Below are 12,163 nucleotides of genomic sequence, written 5' to 3' on the forward strand. Positions count from 1 at the left end.
CTTAGACTCTTGGCACTCTTAGGTGAGCAGACTTAGTCAGCCTGTGTTGCCCTAACAAGTGCCCATTCAAGGCAATGATGCATGCTTGGACTTGAGTCATCTTGTTGTGAAGTATGTATTTGGCCAAATGCCTGTGAATTGTGTTAGAGGCAGTGGGTTAACTGAAGAAGGAGATTATCACCATGACCAGTCTGTCCATGCATCTTCATTGCTTAGCATGGGTGAAAACAATGGACTGCACTCTAGAATACCAAGAATTTGCCACATGAAAGCATCGGGGTGCTTGCATAAACATGTTTCAATCCTGTCAAGGATAAGTACCTCCTTGATTATGGAGGCAAGGTAGTTTGCACATATCATCTATCTAAGACTGCAACCATTGGCATGGGTCATGTTGATGGGTGACAGTCCAGTCGAGAACACAATGCTGTGTGTTGCAGGCAATGTCCTTTGAAGCTGGAGGTAGTTAGCTTTGTTTCCAAAGGTCTCACAGTGGGGTGCAACTCACCAATATTATCTAAAGCCAAGAAACAGCTGCTGTTGCTCTCCAATTGAGAGGCAGCCTCATATATCTCCACTGCTACAAACCACAGCTTCTGTTGCCTTTCAGAACCCCACTGGTACATACTTCTTGGCTCACACCCTGTCTGTCATGTGATTCCAAGAGCCAAGTTGATATGTCCAGCAACATGGAGCATTCTCGTGAAGCCATCTCCAAGGGTGGTATGAATGGGCAAGAATGGTCCACAAATACCTCCTCTGTGTGCATAGGGGGTTCAAGTTTGGTAAGCCACACAAGGAGGCAGGAGAGCATGAGGATTTGCAATTCAATCAATTCAGCTTGGTGTCATCTCATTGTACTTTCATGCATGGTGAGTAACACTAGCAGGAGGTACTCTCTTCAACTGGGTGGCAGCAAGGGTTAAGTGAAATATGAGGAATCATTTGACGTGAACCATCATCCCTCAATTGCTTGCTCTGCCCACCGGTGTCACTGACAGGATGAGACGGATGGAGCCTTTACTAGGGTTGTTCCCCCCGTAAAGTGTACAGCCACTACTACCCCTTTTACCACACCACTGGATGAGCGGCTCCCAGTGTTTTGGGTAGAATCACAGTATGCTTGCTTTATTAACAGGATACGAACAGCCTAGCGCGTGATATATTGGTATAAGCTGACTCTTCATTCCTGCATCGCATCGTCCTCGTCTCGTGTCCCGTTGTCAATCCCTTGCCATACCTTTAGCATCCTTGACCATTGCGCGATAGCGTCATCGGTAATGATCTGTGTAAGCTGCTCGTGAATCATCATTAGTGCGAGTCCAGTAAGGCGCACCTTCGACCAGACGAAAGGAACGACCTCCAAACGGGCGATTGATGTGACGCATGAGAACGCGGTATAGGCGTGACCTAGTGGGATGTTCGGTACGTAGGCGGTTGGAGATCCTCAGAAAAATTACCTGCTTCCCAAGCCCATTGTATATTGATCTTAGCCCGTTTCAACGAATTCCCTTGAATACTGCGTACCGTATATGCAAAGCCGAGTTGCAGGGGAAGCTGCAAGGGGAATCAATATGGGTTCAATACACTGACATAACAATGCCCCACCTGCTGTCGATATCCGACTACGGGCCTGTAGCTTCCACGAGATGACCTCGTTGAAACACCCCAGTCCTGCGATGTTACGAGCACTGTCATCGCTTCATGGCACCCGATTGCCTCGAACTCAACCACAGGGAATTTGACATTCGAATCGGATAAGTCTCGGAAGGTGGTGGCTTTCTGAGGAAGTAGTTCGGTGGAGGAAAAGTTCGCTATGCTGCCACGGGAGCGCCACGCTTCAATTGTGGTGAAGCCACGAACTTCACCTCGACGGTGTTTAACCAGAGTAAGATGCTCAGGCATGTTCCTCAAGAGCATCACAGGCCCTCCAACCTTCAAGTTCAGTACGCTCTCCGCTGGCAAAATGGCAAACAAGCATTGCAAACGTTTCGTCATGGACCGTTGAAGAGTTGGCTGATCCCTGGCAATGTAGGTTATTGCGCTTCCAGTAAATTTTTCGATTGCATTCCAATTTGCCCCAATGAACATCTCTACGGTGAGTGTGGCTGGGGTTCAAATGTAAGCTCGTTGTCTGTGAGGTTCCAGGAGATACTGACATTTCAACAGGGCGAACACCGTTAGGGTACCTTTTCGGATGGCTTATTTGCTAAAGTAGTCGCTGTGATGAAGCCGTGAGGGTTGAATATCTCACATCCCACAGAAGGTTCGGTAATTCTTCGTGGCACCAATCTCAGATGGAGCAATTCGACCGCAAGAAAGTACTCACCTTGTTCGCGTTGGCGATAAATGCGAGTGAGAGCATACTGGTGTTCAAAACACAGGTCCCAGCATTGTGCTTGGAAAGCATACGGTGCGGTGTGATGGTGTTCTTCTTGGTAATCGTCGTTTACAGGTGGTAACTGATGGAAGTCACCGGTGAATACCAACTACGTGAATCCTTCAGCAAACTCGCTTATGGAAACGTTCGCCATCATACCTGCAGTCCACCAAAAGGGCGGTTTCCTCCGCGAAGTCTCTGACCCAGCGTTTCAATGTAGTCAAGAAGGGTGCCCGAGAGCATTGAAACTGAAGACGTGAGATAGTTCGACTTACACTATCCAAACGAACGCTTAGGCACTACCTTCATCTAGGATGAGCAGCCAAGTGTCTGTCCATCGACTCATCATGGAAGGATCGCATTGTATCTTTTGAACCATCGCCTCCAGCTTTGTTTCTCCTGTGCCAATTCCCGCCCATCGGTGAATTGTCTGACCGCCGATAAGCAGGGCAGCTATATTTGTAGTCGCGGTGATGGTGACAGAACCGGGGTGAGCCTCGGTCGCATTCAACTTTGCTATCTCTCGAATTAGTGCGGATTTCCCGCATCCTAAAGAGAATAAATCAATTCTTTTCGATCTCAGGAATTTAATTAAGTATGCATACCTGCAGGGCCCGTGAAGAAAATGTTGTCTCCTCGTTGAACAAGCTCGAGTATGTTGAGTTGCTCGCCACTCCAAGCTATCTCTGGATCTACCACTATCACTTCATCATCTATTTGTTTACAGACAGGCAATGAGCCCCCTGAAGCTTCCTCCTGAGGTCATCCTGAGGTTACCCTGAGTCTGCCTGCAGTGCGCAAGCTGGACAAGCTCTGACCCGGTACCAGCACAGAGGAAGAGCTATTTTGGAGTGCTCTTGAGTGAGACAGATTCGGTACGCATCGATCGTGTGAAGGCAAGGGAATTGGAAAAGGTTGACATGATGGCTGCTCGGTTAATGGAGATGCTGGAGGTAACCCTGTACTACGTCTCGGAGCCAGTACTGTGACCATTGAGGATGCTATATCGGATGGACCCAATGGTTGAGCTGTAGCGAGGTTGTGAGCTGACACAGTATCGCACTGCGGGAAACGCTCCGGGACAAGCAGAGACGTTGAGTTGGAGGATGCTGAGGGGATTGAGGCGGTTTACAGCACGAAGTATTTCTCGTTGTTGGCAGGAGAGAGCCAGTCCAATGGCATACGGAAATTGATTGTCGGTAAGCAAGAAGCAATATGCTGCTGCAGATAAATGTGATGGTTACGAGGGGGAGGGCCGAACGAGCCACGAGTAAGAGAATTATCGATTAACATGGAGGGAACTTCAAAGGGTTGTGCATCGGTGAGGTTGAACTCGAAAGTTCTAAATGTATCCGCTGGGTGGCGCAGGTGAGTCTTGCACCTTTCCTTTGTACGACCACTTCCTCATATGGCTAATCACGATGATGTGTCCCCTTTTGATTGCAGTTCAACATTCGATCCGCTCATACGCATGTCTGCTGAACCTTCAGAGAGAGCTGCAGCAGAGATAAGAGCGCTGATTTTGACTCGCATGCCTCGATACTTGGAGGCCAATATTGATGTGTTGTATGAGTACTGGAGCTTGAACACATTGAAATCTATGCAGGATATGGATGCCCAGCTCTTAAACATTACCAAGAGGAGTAGTATTTTGGTGCGCATCATTGGCGTTCTATCTATCAGTTGACTTGTTTGCTGACTTCTGTCCTAAGGACCTCTGGATACGATTCTGTTATTTTCTGTCACTCAGTCATAAGCATCCACCCCGACTTCAAAAGGAACTACTTGAGCTGATTGAGCACATCGATAAACTGTACAAGACCTCTCCCACGGCTCCTGTCTGCCAAGCCTTCGCGTTGGATGTGTCGAAAATACCGTCGAGTTACTTTGCTGGTGTTAGCTTCTTGAAGCCAGGCTCAACGCTAGAGAACCCCTCTCCGAGAGACTTTGTTGCCGACGATGGCGGACTGTCTCTTTGGGCAAGAGAAGCGGGAAACGACGTGCAGGCATTCATTCCATGGAATGAAGTATTACGTGTCACATTTACTCAGCTCGCTTTGGGGATTTTGGCTCGATTTGGCCAACCCATTGTTACATGCCCTCCAGTACGCCCTTCAGTTAGAGCGTCTGTACTCAAGTGGATTGAAAGTGTGACAAAAATATGGGTAAGGCACATAAGGAGGCTCTTTGACCCTGCTGACCGCACGTTTCAACTAGTCGTACACCAAAGAGGTAGGAACCAAGCTTACGTTAGGCACTTGGCCGGCGCTTCTTCAAGTGCATTTCCTCCAAGACATGAAATATTGCAAAGAAGCTTGGGGATTCTTGGGAATCGTTGCACCTATATCTGTACTGGATATACCGGCAACCCCGTGAATATTCAGGACCTTCATCCTCGGGCGAATACCATCCCTCTTGCTCTCCGTTAAACCGCAACCCGCCCTGTATAAGAGCATCGAGTGGTGGAAGGATGACGAGGAGGATGTCATCCGACCCTTACTCAACAGATGTCGACAGGTTTTAGACCATACCTTTGGGAAACGATTTGTGAAACTGCCTTGGACGAAACCGCGTTGGATGCAACATTGTCACTCGATCAACTCGATTGAGTTATTCCTGTATCATGTGACGGACAGTGTGGTAGGTAAACTATGCATACAGGATAACGATTACCAATACTAAGACAAGTTTCACAGACGTCCTACCTCATCGTTTGTCATCTGGTCGGAGTCCAGCCTCTCGGCCCAATAAGGAACTACATCGTAAGAATGCTGGATCAATTAAACTCTCTTCTGTCATACAGCAAAGACACAACTATACCAATACCGCGTGAACTCCTGTCATACAACGATATACCGTTGCCCCTGGCAGCTGGGGTTGCAGAGACGAGATGATATCGCTATCGATGTTGCTCTTTGGAAGCAACGATTTCAGCGTGTATCAACGCCGAGCGAAACGGACGAACCTGGAGGGGTACAAATAGCCAATTGGGTCGTATCTGCATCGGACTCAGCGGTAGGCGCCTTGGATTCAAGTCCACCTGCAGAGAATGCTAATCACCTGCAGTGCATATACTTCTCCCTCTACCCTGATGATGACTACGACCGAATCGATGATGACTTGCAAGCTTCCATACATCGCATTGTGCACAACGTCCAAGTGGTGCTGGGCAGAGCACTCCCTCGACTGCGCCGATATCAGATTGATGTCTGCAACATACCTAGATGCCTGAGAATCCAACATCTCCGAATATATGCGTATTCCGACAAGCAGATTGATGAAGACATCGCCCGATATCTAACTGCCGTGCAATCAAACAAGAGCGTGACATGACCATGATATAGGCAAGGAAGTCAACCAGCCCGCCATCTTTTCGATCGGCCTTGGTCCCCACACGAAACCCCAGCCCTGCAACGACACTCAACCGCGAATGTCGCTTTCAATCCGCGACCACTTCACGACCTATTTCAGTTCAAAGCACATGTCCTCATGAAGATACAACTCGGCGGATTTCAGCCAGGGGAGTTCCTTCATCTCCTACCATGGTGAGGGTCACTCCACCAATGAGATCTTCGCCTGTCAACAATACTATACAAGGAGACATCAACCGCCCAAGGCAAGACATTCTACCATCTCTTGACTGGAGAGGTGAGCCTTCATCACCATGACAACAGCCAATCAGAACATTTCTCACATCACGTCACAGACCATGAAATGGATCAGGAGATGGGCTTCGAAGAATTACAAGAAGAGCTGGACATGTCGCTGAATGACACAGCTGATTACGAGCTCCACAAATCCCTACAGAACGGCTCTCAATGCACCACGGTACCACGGAGTCACAGGGACGATCCTCCGCATGGAAACACCATCGAGACCGATGCTTGGTCAGCTGAACACATGATACACTCTGTGACCGGTTCGCCGAGAGGAGTTCCAAGCGTGAAGAAAAGGCGGATGAAACTTACCATGCCGGTGCACCAGCTCAAGCGACAGAAGATGCGGTTTGATGTACAAAATGCAGAGAATTCGGGTCCTGTCTCGGGCTCAGGTCGATCGAGCCTCTTGAGCGTACAGCATGATCCCCAGCGACAGCTCTTAGAGTGGTATCATGCTGAACAGGATTATGATATACCGATCTGGATTTCTTTTCAAGCCGTTCACCTGAAGCAGAAGGTGGTTAGGTACACTGCCGGTATGGGTGCTCCTGGATATCATGAGTTGGATGCTGTCTATGTTCCCCCCGAGCAGCTGTCTGTTTCCCTTATACGGCGCTGGGGATGGGTTGTCACAAGGTGGCCGAATGAGTGCAGCGTCACGGTATGATCACATCGCCATGATTGCACTTTATGCTGACATTCTCACAGTTGTCCCATGGCTTCTATCATTGTGTTGCGTGTCAGGCTACGGCACATCCTAGCGATAAGAAAAAGAAGGCAACAACATCGAAGAAGAAGAAGTTTGGCTCCCCTCAAGACGAACACCACGATGTCATTGTTGTGAAGCGCAATCCAACCGTGTCCGATGAAGGCTCAGTTGTTCCCTTGTATCGATTGGTGGAAATCTGCATACAAGTTCCTGAAGATGCATGCTTGGCATGCGTACAGAGAGGCCGTCCCTGCCTCTGGTGCAAGGAAGGTCTTAAGAACAGTGAGGCCTCCATGTGGCTGCTGCAATCGAGTCTAATCCGCTCTTCCCAACAGTCCCAGCGCTCACCTATGCAAAGCCAACGGATCAATGGATCGAAGGCGACAAACCAACTTCAGAACAACTTTTCAATCGCCTCGCTCATCTTCAGCATTGGGCTGGTGCCCGGCCACCCACAAAGCACCAGAAGTGGCGACTGAACCGTGCCGAACGACCAATGGGCGATCATGAACGAAACAGGCAAGGAAAACGAGGCAAGGAGGGGGAAGCGGACGAGGGTGACAATGGACAGGACGGCGGTGGCAGGGGGCGGGATGGTACAGAGGGTAGCGAGGACGAGGGTAGCAATGAGTAAGATGAAGATCAAGAGAACGGCACACAAGAACATAGTGAGAGCTCTTGCATTACTCAAAGGTAATGCAGTAACCAAGAGAGGAGGTTTTAGTATTAGATGTACATCCTGTGACGAGATGCTTATGAAAAAACAGTGGCTTGATTCCAAAGATCATCCAGGCACAGTGAGGACAGGACTCGCAGCAGGGCAAGTCTGGAAAAGGTATTCATAATGAGGTATATCGTACAAAGTCTCGTTGGGTTTCAATTGTGCTCAGGATCCCAACAACTCCGTCATTCAACGCCTTAAGAGAGTGCTGGACAGATAGTGACGTTGCTGGCTCAGGTTGCGGAATGGTCTCATTTTTCAGTAAGCCTAATTGCTATATACCAGACACTGTTATTATGTAAAAGCTGCCGCTCTCCATAGAAAAGCCCCCGTTTCCATAGAATTGATGCCGTGCGCATAGTGCTATCTAAAAGGGGATGATGTTATGGATGCTTAACCCTTCTGCATAGCCACCATAGCACTATCTAGCAGCGGCGTTTTTTACTGATGCTTGCTTCATGAGGAACTTCCACGTCTGGAAGTTCTCAGACCCCTTCAGCTTCTCGATGGCATAAAGCGACGATGAACTCTTGCCGGACATGCTTGTATTGGTTTGTTCTTGTATATCCTCGTTGACTAGCAGGGCTCATAACCTATTAGCACGAGCTTGATGCGCGCGGATGAGGATGACGCGTCCCTGTTGTTGACGACGACGACGCGACGAGGGTCTGCTCTTGACGATGACAACTCGTGAACGACGAACGACAGACAGCAGCAATACACAAGCGACAGATGGTTGGATGGATGCATGCTCGCTGGGGATGGGCGAGGTTAGGATGGGATTCGGCCGGTACAGATAGGGCTATCTAGGTGCATCTCTTTATACCTCTGGACGGGCTGGATGGTTACTCATACCTGCACAGGCTGCACGACGGGGTGGGATGACACTGTCTCGCATACCTACCCTGGCTCGGTCACCTTTGTCATCCGTGTCTCAGACGTACTCAATGCATGCACCGCTATCCTGGTGGCCTCTCCGAGCACCTTGGCCGTGTCCGCCAACAAGCCCCAACCAACCAAACCCAATTCACGCCCATCCCCTCCCCGTGCTTGCTCCTTGCTGGTCATCCCATCGCTGGTTACTTGCTCTCCATCGACTCCCTCCAGTCTTGGTCCCTCTAGCCAGCCCAGATGACCCTATCTGCTCAACGGTGTCCGACTTCCAACACGCCTACAACCAACTTTACCAGTACCACTATCGAACTTATCCGCAACAGCACGATATAGTCGTGTATCTCCCGCGTGGTGCTAGTGACTGCTAGCACTTCCCGGCTAGCCACCAACCGCTATTTGCCAGCCGTTGGAGCCTCTCTCCGGCACTTCGCCCCGCTCTGTTTACCTCGTACAGGAAAGACGAGAAGAAAGAGCTGCCTGCCGGTGCAGAGTCTAGGCCAGTGCCGGAGCATGAGCCCGGGGAGGAGGCGTGGTGGAATGGCCAGCCTTGTCATGGGTACTTCGCAGTTCCATCCTCGGCGGCCGAGAGCGCCGACGCACCAGGAACGACGCGCAAGGTCGCCAAACCGGTGGAAGAGGCGTGGTGCGGCGGCCAGCCGTGCCCCGCTTGACGCTGTAGTCCCTTCTTCTTCATCGGCTGCCGCGCAGGGAGAAGCAACCCCGGAGGCTAAGCCTAGGGAAGAGGCGTGCGGCGGCCAGCCTTGCCAGGGGGATGCAGCCGTCCATCCAGAGGTCAGTCCGCATGCTACCCCCTCGCACACGCACAAGCAGACCGAACACAAGCATCAACCCCATCATCATTCCCATCCAGAAAGCCACAAATCCAAGCCCCCAAGCCCCTAAGCCGGTTCAGTTCCCTCCCCCCCGGCTGGTGCCCAGGCGGGGAATGCCCGCCCGTCACGTCCCTCCCTCCTGGAGGTGGTGGGGTGAGTTCCCAGCCATACCCGACTGGGTATGTGCATGTTGACAGAGGCAGAGGGCATGGGGAGCTTTAGCAGAGAGGGGCTTCATGTTGAGCATTGGTTGAACCTTGGTTAGTTGATAGACTGTCGCACATGATCATAGGATGGAACAAGTTCATTTGCCTGCTTGACACAGAGTTGGTAAGATTGGGAAATACAGCATCTCAAGCAATTAAGGGATCAAGAAATGGGAGACAATGAGTCCATTCCCCAGCCCAGGGCACAAAGGGCATTTAGCACCCAGTGGCTTCACACAGGCAGCCTGGAATACATGAGTGAGTAGGTGTGAGGTAGGAGGAGGGGGGATGGACAGATGATATCTGCACAACACTTGCACATGCCCTTGCAGCATTCGAAGCACAGGAAGCACTCAATCAGACCAAGGAAACAGTTGCAGCCTGCATTACACAGAGTGGGGTTAGTGGGGGTGATAGCATTGGGATAGAGAGATGGACCTGCTCCACCACCATGGAGACAGCTTACCCAGGACTGTTCTTCTTTACCCTTGACAGGGGCAACTGGGGGATATCTGATGAGCATGGGGGGATGTAGAGGCAGCAGACAGTTGACCTGTCATTTCCTGAGTGTTTGCCTGTGGTTGCAACTGTATAACTTGTTCTGCTGCCATTGTTGGTTGTCTTACAAGAGAGAGATTTGGTGGGAACAAAGGGAGAAGAGGAAAGAGAGGTGGGTGTTCTGTACTGCAGGCACCCACAGGTCTGCAGGCAGTCACATCACACCTCACAGAATCTGACAGCACCTGCCAGTGCCGGAACCACGGACCCCTGGAAGCCCAAAGAACCATGCCGACGTGAGGACCCCATCAACACGCTATTCCCAAAAATAGACCAAATCGGGTTTGCTTCCACTTGGGTTACATAAACTCTCTAACGAGATGCCCTAAGACGTACAACCTCCTGCAGGTGCTTAGTCGCTACGGCCACGTGATAGTCTTTATGGTTTGACATTATCGTAGGATCTTGTGCTGCCTGGGCGTGCGTGCTTGAGGCATACTGGTGGTCATCCGTGTTTGATGAACGATTAGCTTGGCTTGAGGCAACCCAAGCCCGGATGCAAGTTGTGCTAGCGCAAGGGTTTTCGATAGCCGGGCGCAGTAGGTTGAACTCAACAGCTTCCCCCACGTGATACTTAGCTCTTTCGCTGTGCGTGGCTGCATGGTTTGGGTTGTTGTAATTTATGGCAACTTCTGCTGCTTCGGCATGCTGTATTGCGGCACGCAAGTGGTTCTCCTCGCTTGACTGTTCTCTAGCAGTCTTTGAGGCGGTCGAAGCGACTTCGCAAGATGAGACATTGCACTGCTTGACAGACCGGCGCGGTATTGGAGCCGAGTCGTCGTCGGTAAGGTCTCGGCGGCTGCTACGAGGGTTATTAGAAACAGCACACAGTAGCCACAGCTGCGTAAACACTCACACAGTGAGATCAGAAATGCCGGTCCCATAGGTCTCCATTGCAGACCAGCGGCTGCGTCTGCCGCCAAATGAACATTCAAAGCTTCTCGTAATGGTTTGTGCCACTCACAGATTAGCAAGACTGCTCGCAGACTCATCGCTGTGCACGCGAGATGCAATAGGGAGAGCCGTGATGGCAGTGAGGATGGCCAGCGAAGTGAAAACGAAGCTCTTGAAAAGAAACATGGCTGTGATGTGAGAGATGTGTTGAAGCGGAGAGTCGAGTACGGTAAGTGAACGTTTTGGGGTTGATAAAGTGTGATTCTACGACCTGCGTAGAATGGAAGGGGTGGGTGCAGCGATGAGACCGGCTCTGGGTGGAGCCCCCCGCTCTTCGGTCCCCCTTTTATACACTTCAGAGTGCCCTGTTAGCTGCGCCTCTCCCGTCTGTAGCAATCACCCGCACATACAATATTGCAAGAGAAATTTTCTGGCGATAATGGCTGAGTCAAGAGGCCATATAGAGTGAAACCTCCTCGAAGTGACCGGTTTTGCAGAGAGCGTCACGGAGAGTATACAGTAGTCTGTGTGAGGGTACTTCCTGTAGTGACAATCTTCCCCTGCTCGGGCAGAAGCTAATATCTTCACTGCTCTGTATTAGGCAAATCAATCCAATGCCTCCGGGATGGTCCATGTGCAGTTACAATCTATATAGTTGATCGGATGATCACACCGGTTAACGGGCATGACGTGAATACACGCACTCGGTGCTCCGATCACATGGCTGTGTGTGTTCACTCCCGATTCAACGTCTGAGAGTGAAGACAGTGATTATCCGTCATACCTATTTCATTTCTTATTTATTTGCTCACTCTATAAAAGCATGGAGAGTGTGCAAATAATGAAGTTACAGTGTATTCTGAGTGATGTGAGTGAACGGGAAGTGATCGGAAACAGTGAAAAGTGATTCCGGTGTGGATACAACACAGTGCAGAACAAGTGCAACGCGAGTGAATTCACCCTTCACACATGACGGGGTCGGCTCCGGTTTTTGTCGAGTTATCGTGTAAGATACGGTTGGTTTTGCCTCCGAAGTCTACAATACGGCTAGGGTCCCAGTAAGTCTATGATGCGGTTGACGCATCGCGCGCGTCAGGGTCTGATAAACATACAGACTCGTCTCATTCCCGGAGACAGAATACAGGGGTTCCTGGGGTCCTTGCCGGTCTTGCCTTACAAACATCTTGTTAGGGTTAGGGTTAGGGTTAGGGTTAGGGTTAGGGTTAGGGTTAGGGTTAGGGTTAGGGTTAGGGTTAGGGTTAGGGTTAGGGTTAGGGTTAGGGTTAGGGTTAGGGTTAGGGTTAGGGTT

General features: G+C 50.4%; 5 protein-coding genes across 5 annotated transcripts; 2 read left to right on the forward strand and 3 right to left on the reverse strand.

Annotated features, from left to right (window-relative positions):
• Nucleotides 1–1,183: 1,183 nt before the first annotated feature.
• Nucleotides 1,184–2,623, reverse strand: DACRYDRAFT_112373 (uncharacterized protein; the record flags this gene model as incomplete). The annotated part of the gene is made up of 6 exons (XM_040769401.1): nucleotides 1,184–1,285; nucleotides 1,337–1,410; nucleotides 1,461–1,557; nucleotides 1,609–2,108; nucleotides 2,330–2,489; nucleotides 2,540–2,623. 6 exons carry the CDS (start codon nucleotides 2,621–2,623, stop codon nucleotides 1,184–1,186), a joined length of 1,017 nt encoding a protein of 338 aa, XP_040623945.1.
• A 62-nt stretch (nucleotides 2,624–2,685) lies between these two features.
• Nucleotides 2,686–2,928, reverse strand: DACRYDRAFT_91956 (uncharacterized protein; the record flags this gene model as incomplete). Its single annotated transcript, XM_040777033.1, has 1 exon — nucleotides 2,686–2,928. The coding sequence occupies one exon, from the start codon at nucleotides 2,926–2,928 to the stop codon at nucleotides 2,686–2,688; it is 243 nt and encodes an 80-aa protein (XP_040623946.1).
• Nucleotides 2,929–5,922: 2,994 nt separating this feature from the next.
• Nucleotides 5,923–7,382, forward strand: DACRYDRAFT_19069 (uncharacterized protein; the record flags this gene model as incomplete). The annotated part of the gene is made up of 4 exons (XM_040771420.1): nucleotides 5,923–6,028; nucleotides 6,087–6,700; nucleotides 6,748–7,030; nucleotides 7,084–7,382. 4 exons carry the CDS (start codon nucleotides 5,923–5,925, stop codon nucleotides 7,380–7,382), a joined length of 1,302 nt encoding a protein of 433 aa, XP_040623947.1.
• A 717-nt stretch (nucleotides 7,383–8,099) lies between these two features.
• Nucleotides 8,100–9,475, forward strand: DACRYDRAFT_97432 (uncharacterized protein). Its single transcript, XM_040777454.1, has 2 exons — nucleotides 8,100–8,279; nucleotides 8,333–9,475. Exon 2 carries the CDS (start codon nucleotides 8,874–8,876, stop codon nucleotides 9,264–9,266), a length of 393 nt encoding a protein of 130 aa, XP_040623948.1. The 5' UTR covers nucleotides 8,100–8,279; nucleotides 8,333–8,873; the 3' UTR covers nucleotides 9,267–9,475.
• Nucleotides 9,476–10,242: 767 nt separating this feature from the next.
• On the reverse strand, nucleotides 10,243–11,154 carry DACRYDRAFT_119829 (uncharacterized protein). Its single transcript, XM_040770873.1, has 3 exons — nucleotides 10,925–11,154; nucleotides 10,817–10,873; nucleotides 10,243–10,762 (listed from the first exon to the last, which is right to left on the reverse strand). The coding sequence occupies exons 1-3, from the start codon at nucleotides 11,038–11,040 to the stop codon at nucleotides 10,273–10,275; spliced, it is 663 nt and encodes a 220-aa protein (XP_040623949.1). The 5' UTR covers nucleotides 11,041–11,154; the 3' UTR covers nucleotides 10,243–10,272.
• Nucleotides 11,155–12,163: the final 1,009 nt, after the last annotated feature.

This window comes from Dacryopinax primogenitus (assembly GCF_000292625.1).
Source record: "Dacryopinax primogenitus strain DJM-731 SS1 chromosome Unknown DACRYscaffold_25, whole genome shotgun sequence".
NCBI lineage: Eukaryota > Fungi > Basidiomycota > Dacrymycetes > Dacrymycetales > Dacrymycetaceae > Dacryopinax > Dacryopinax primogenitus.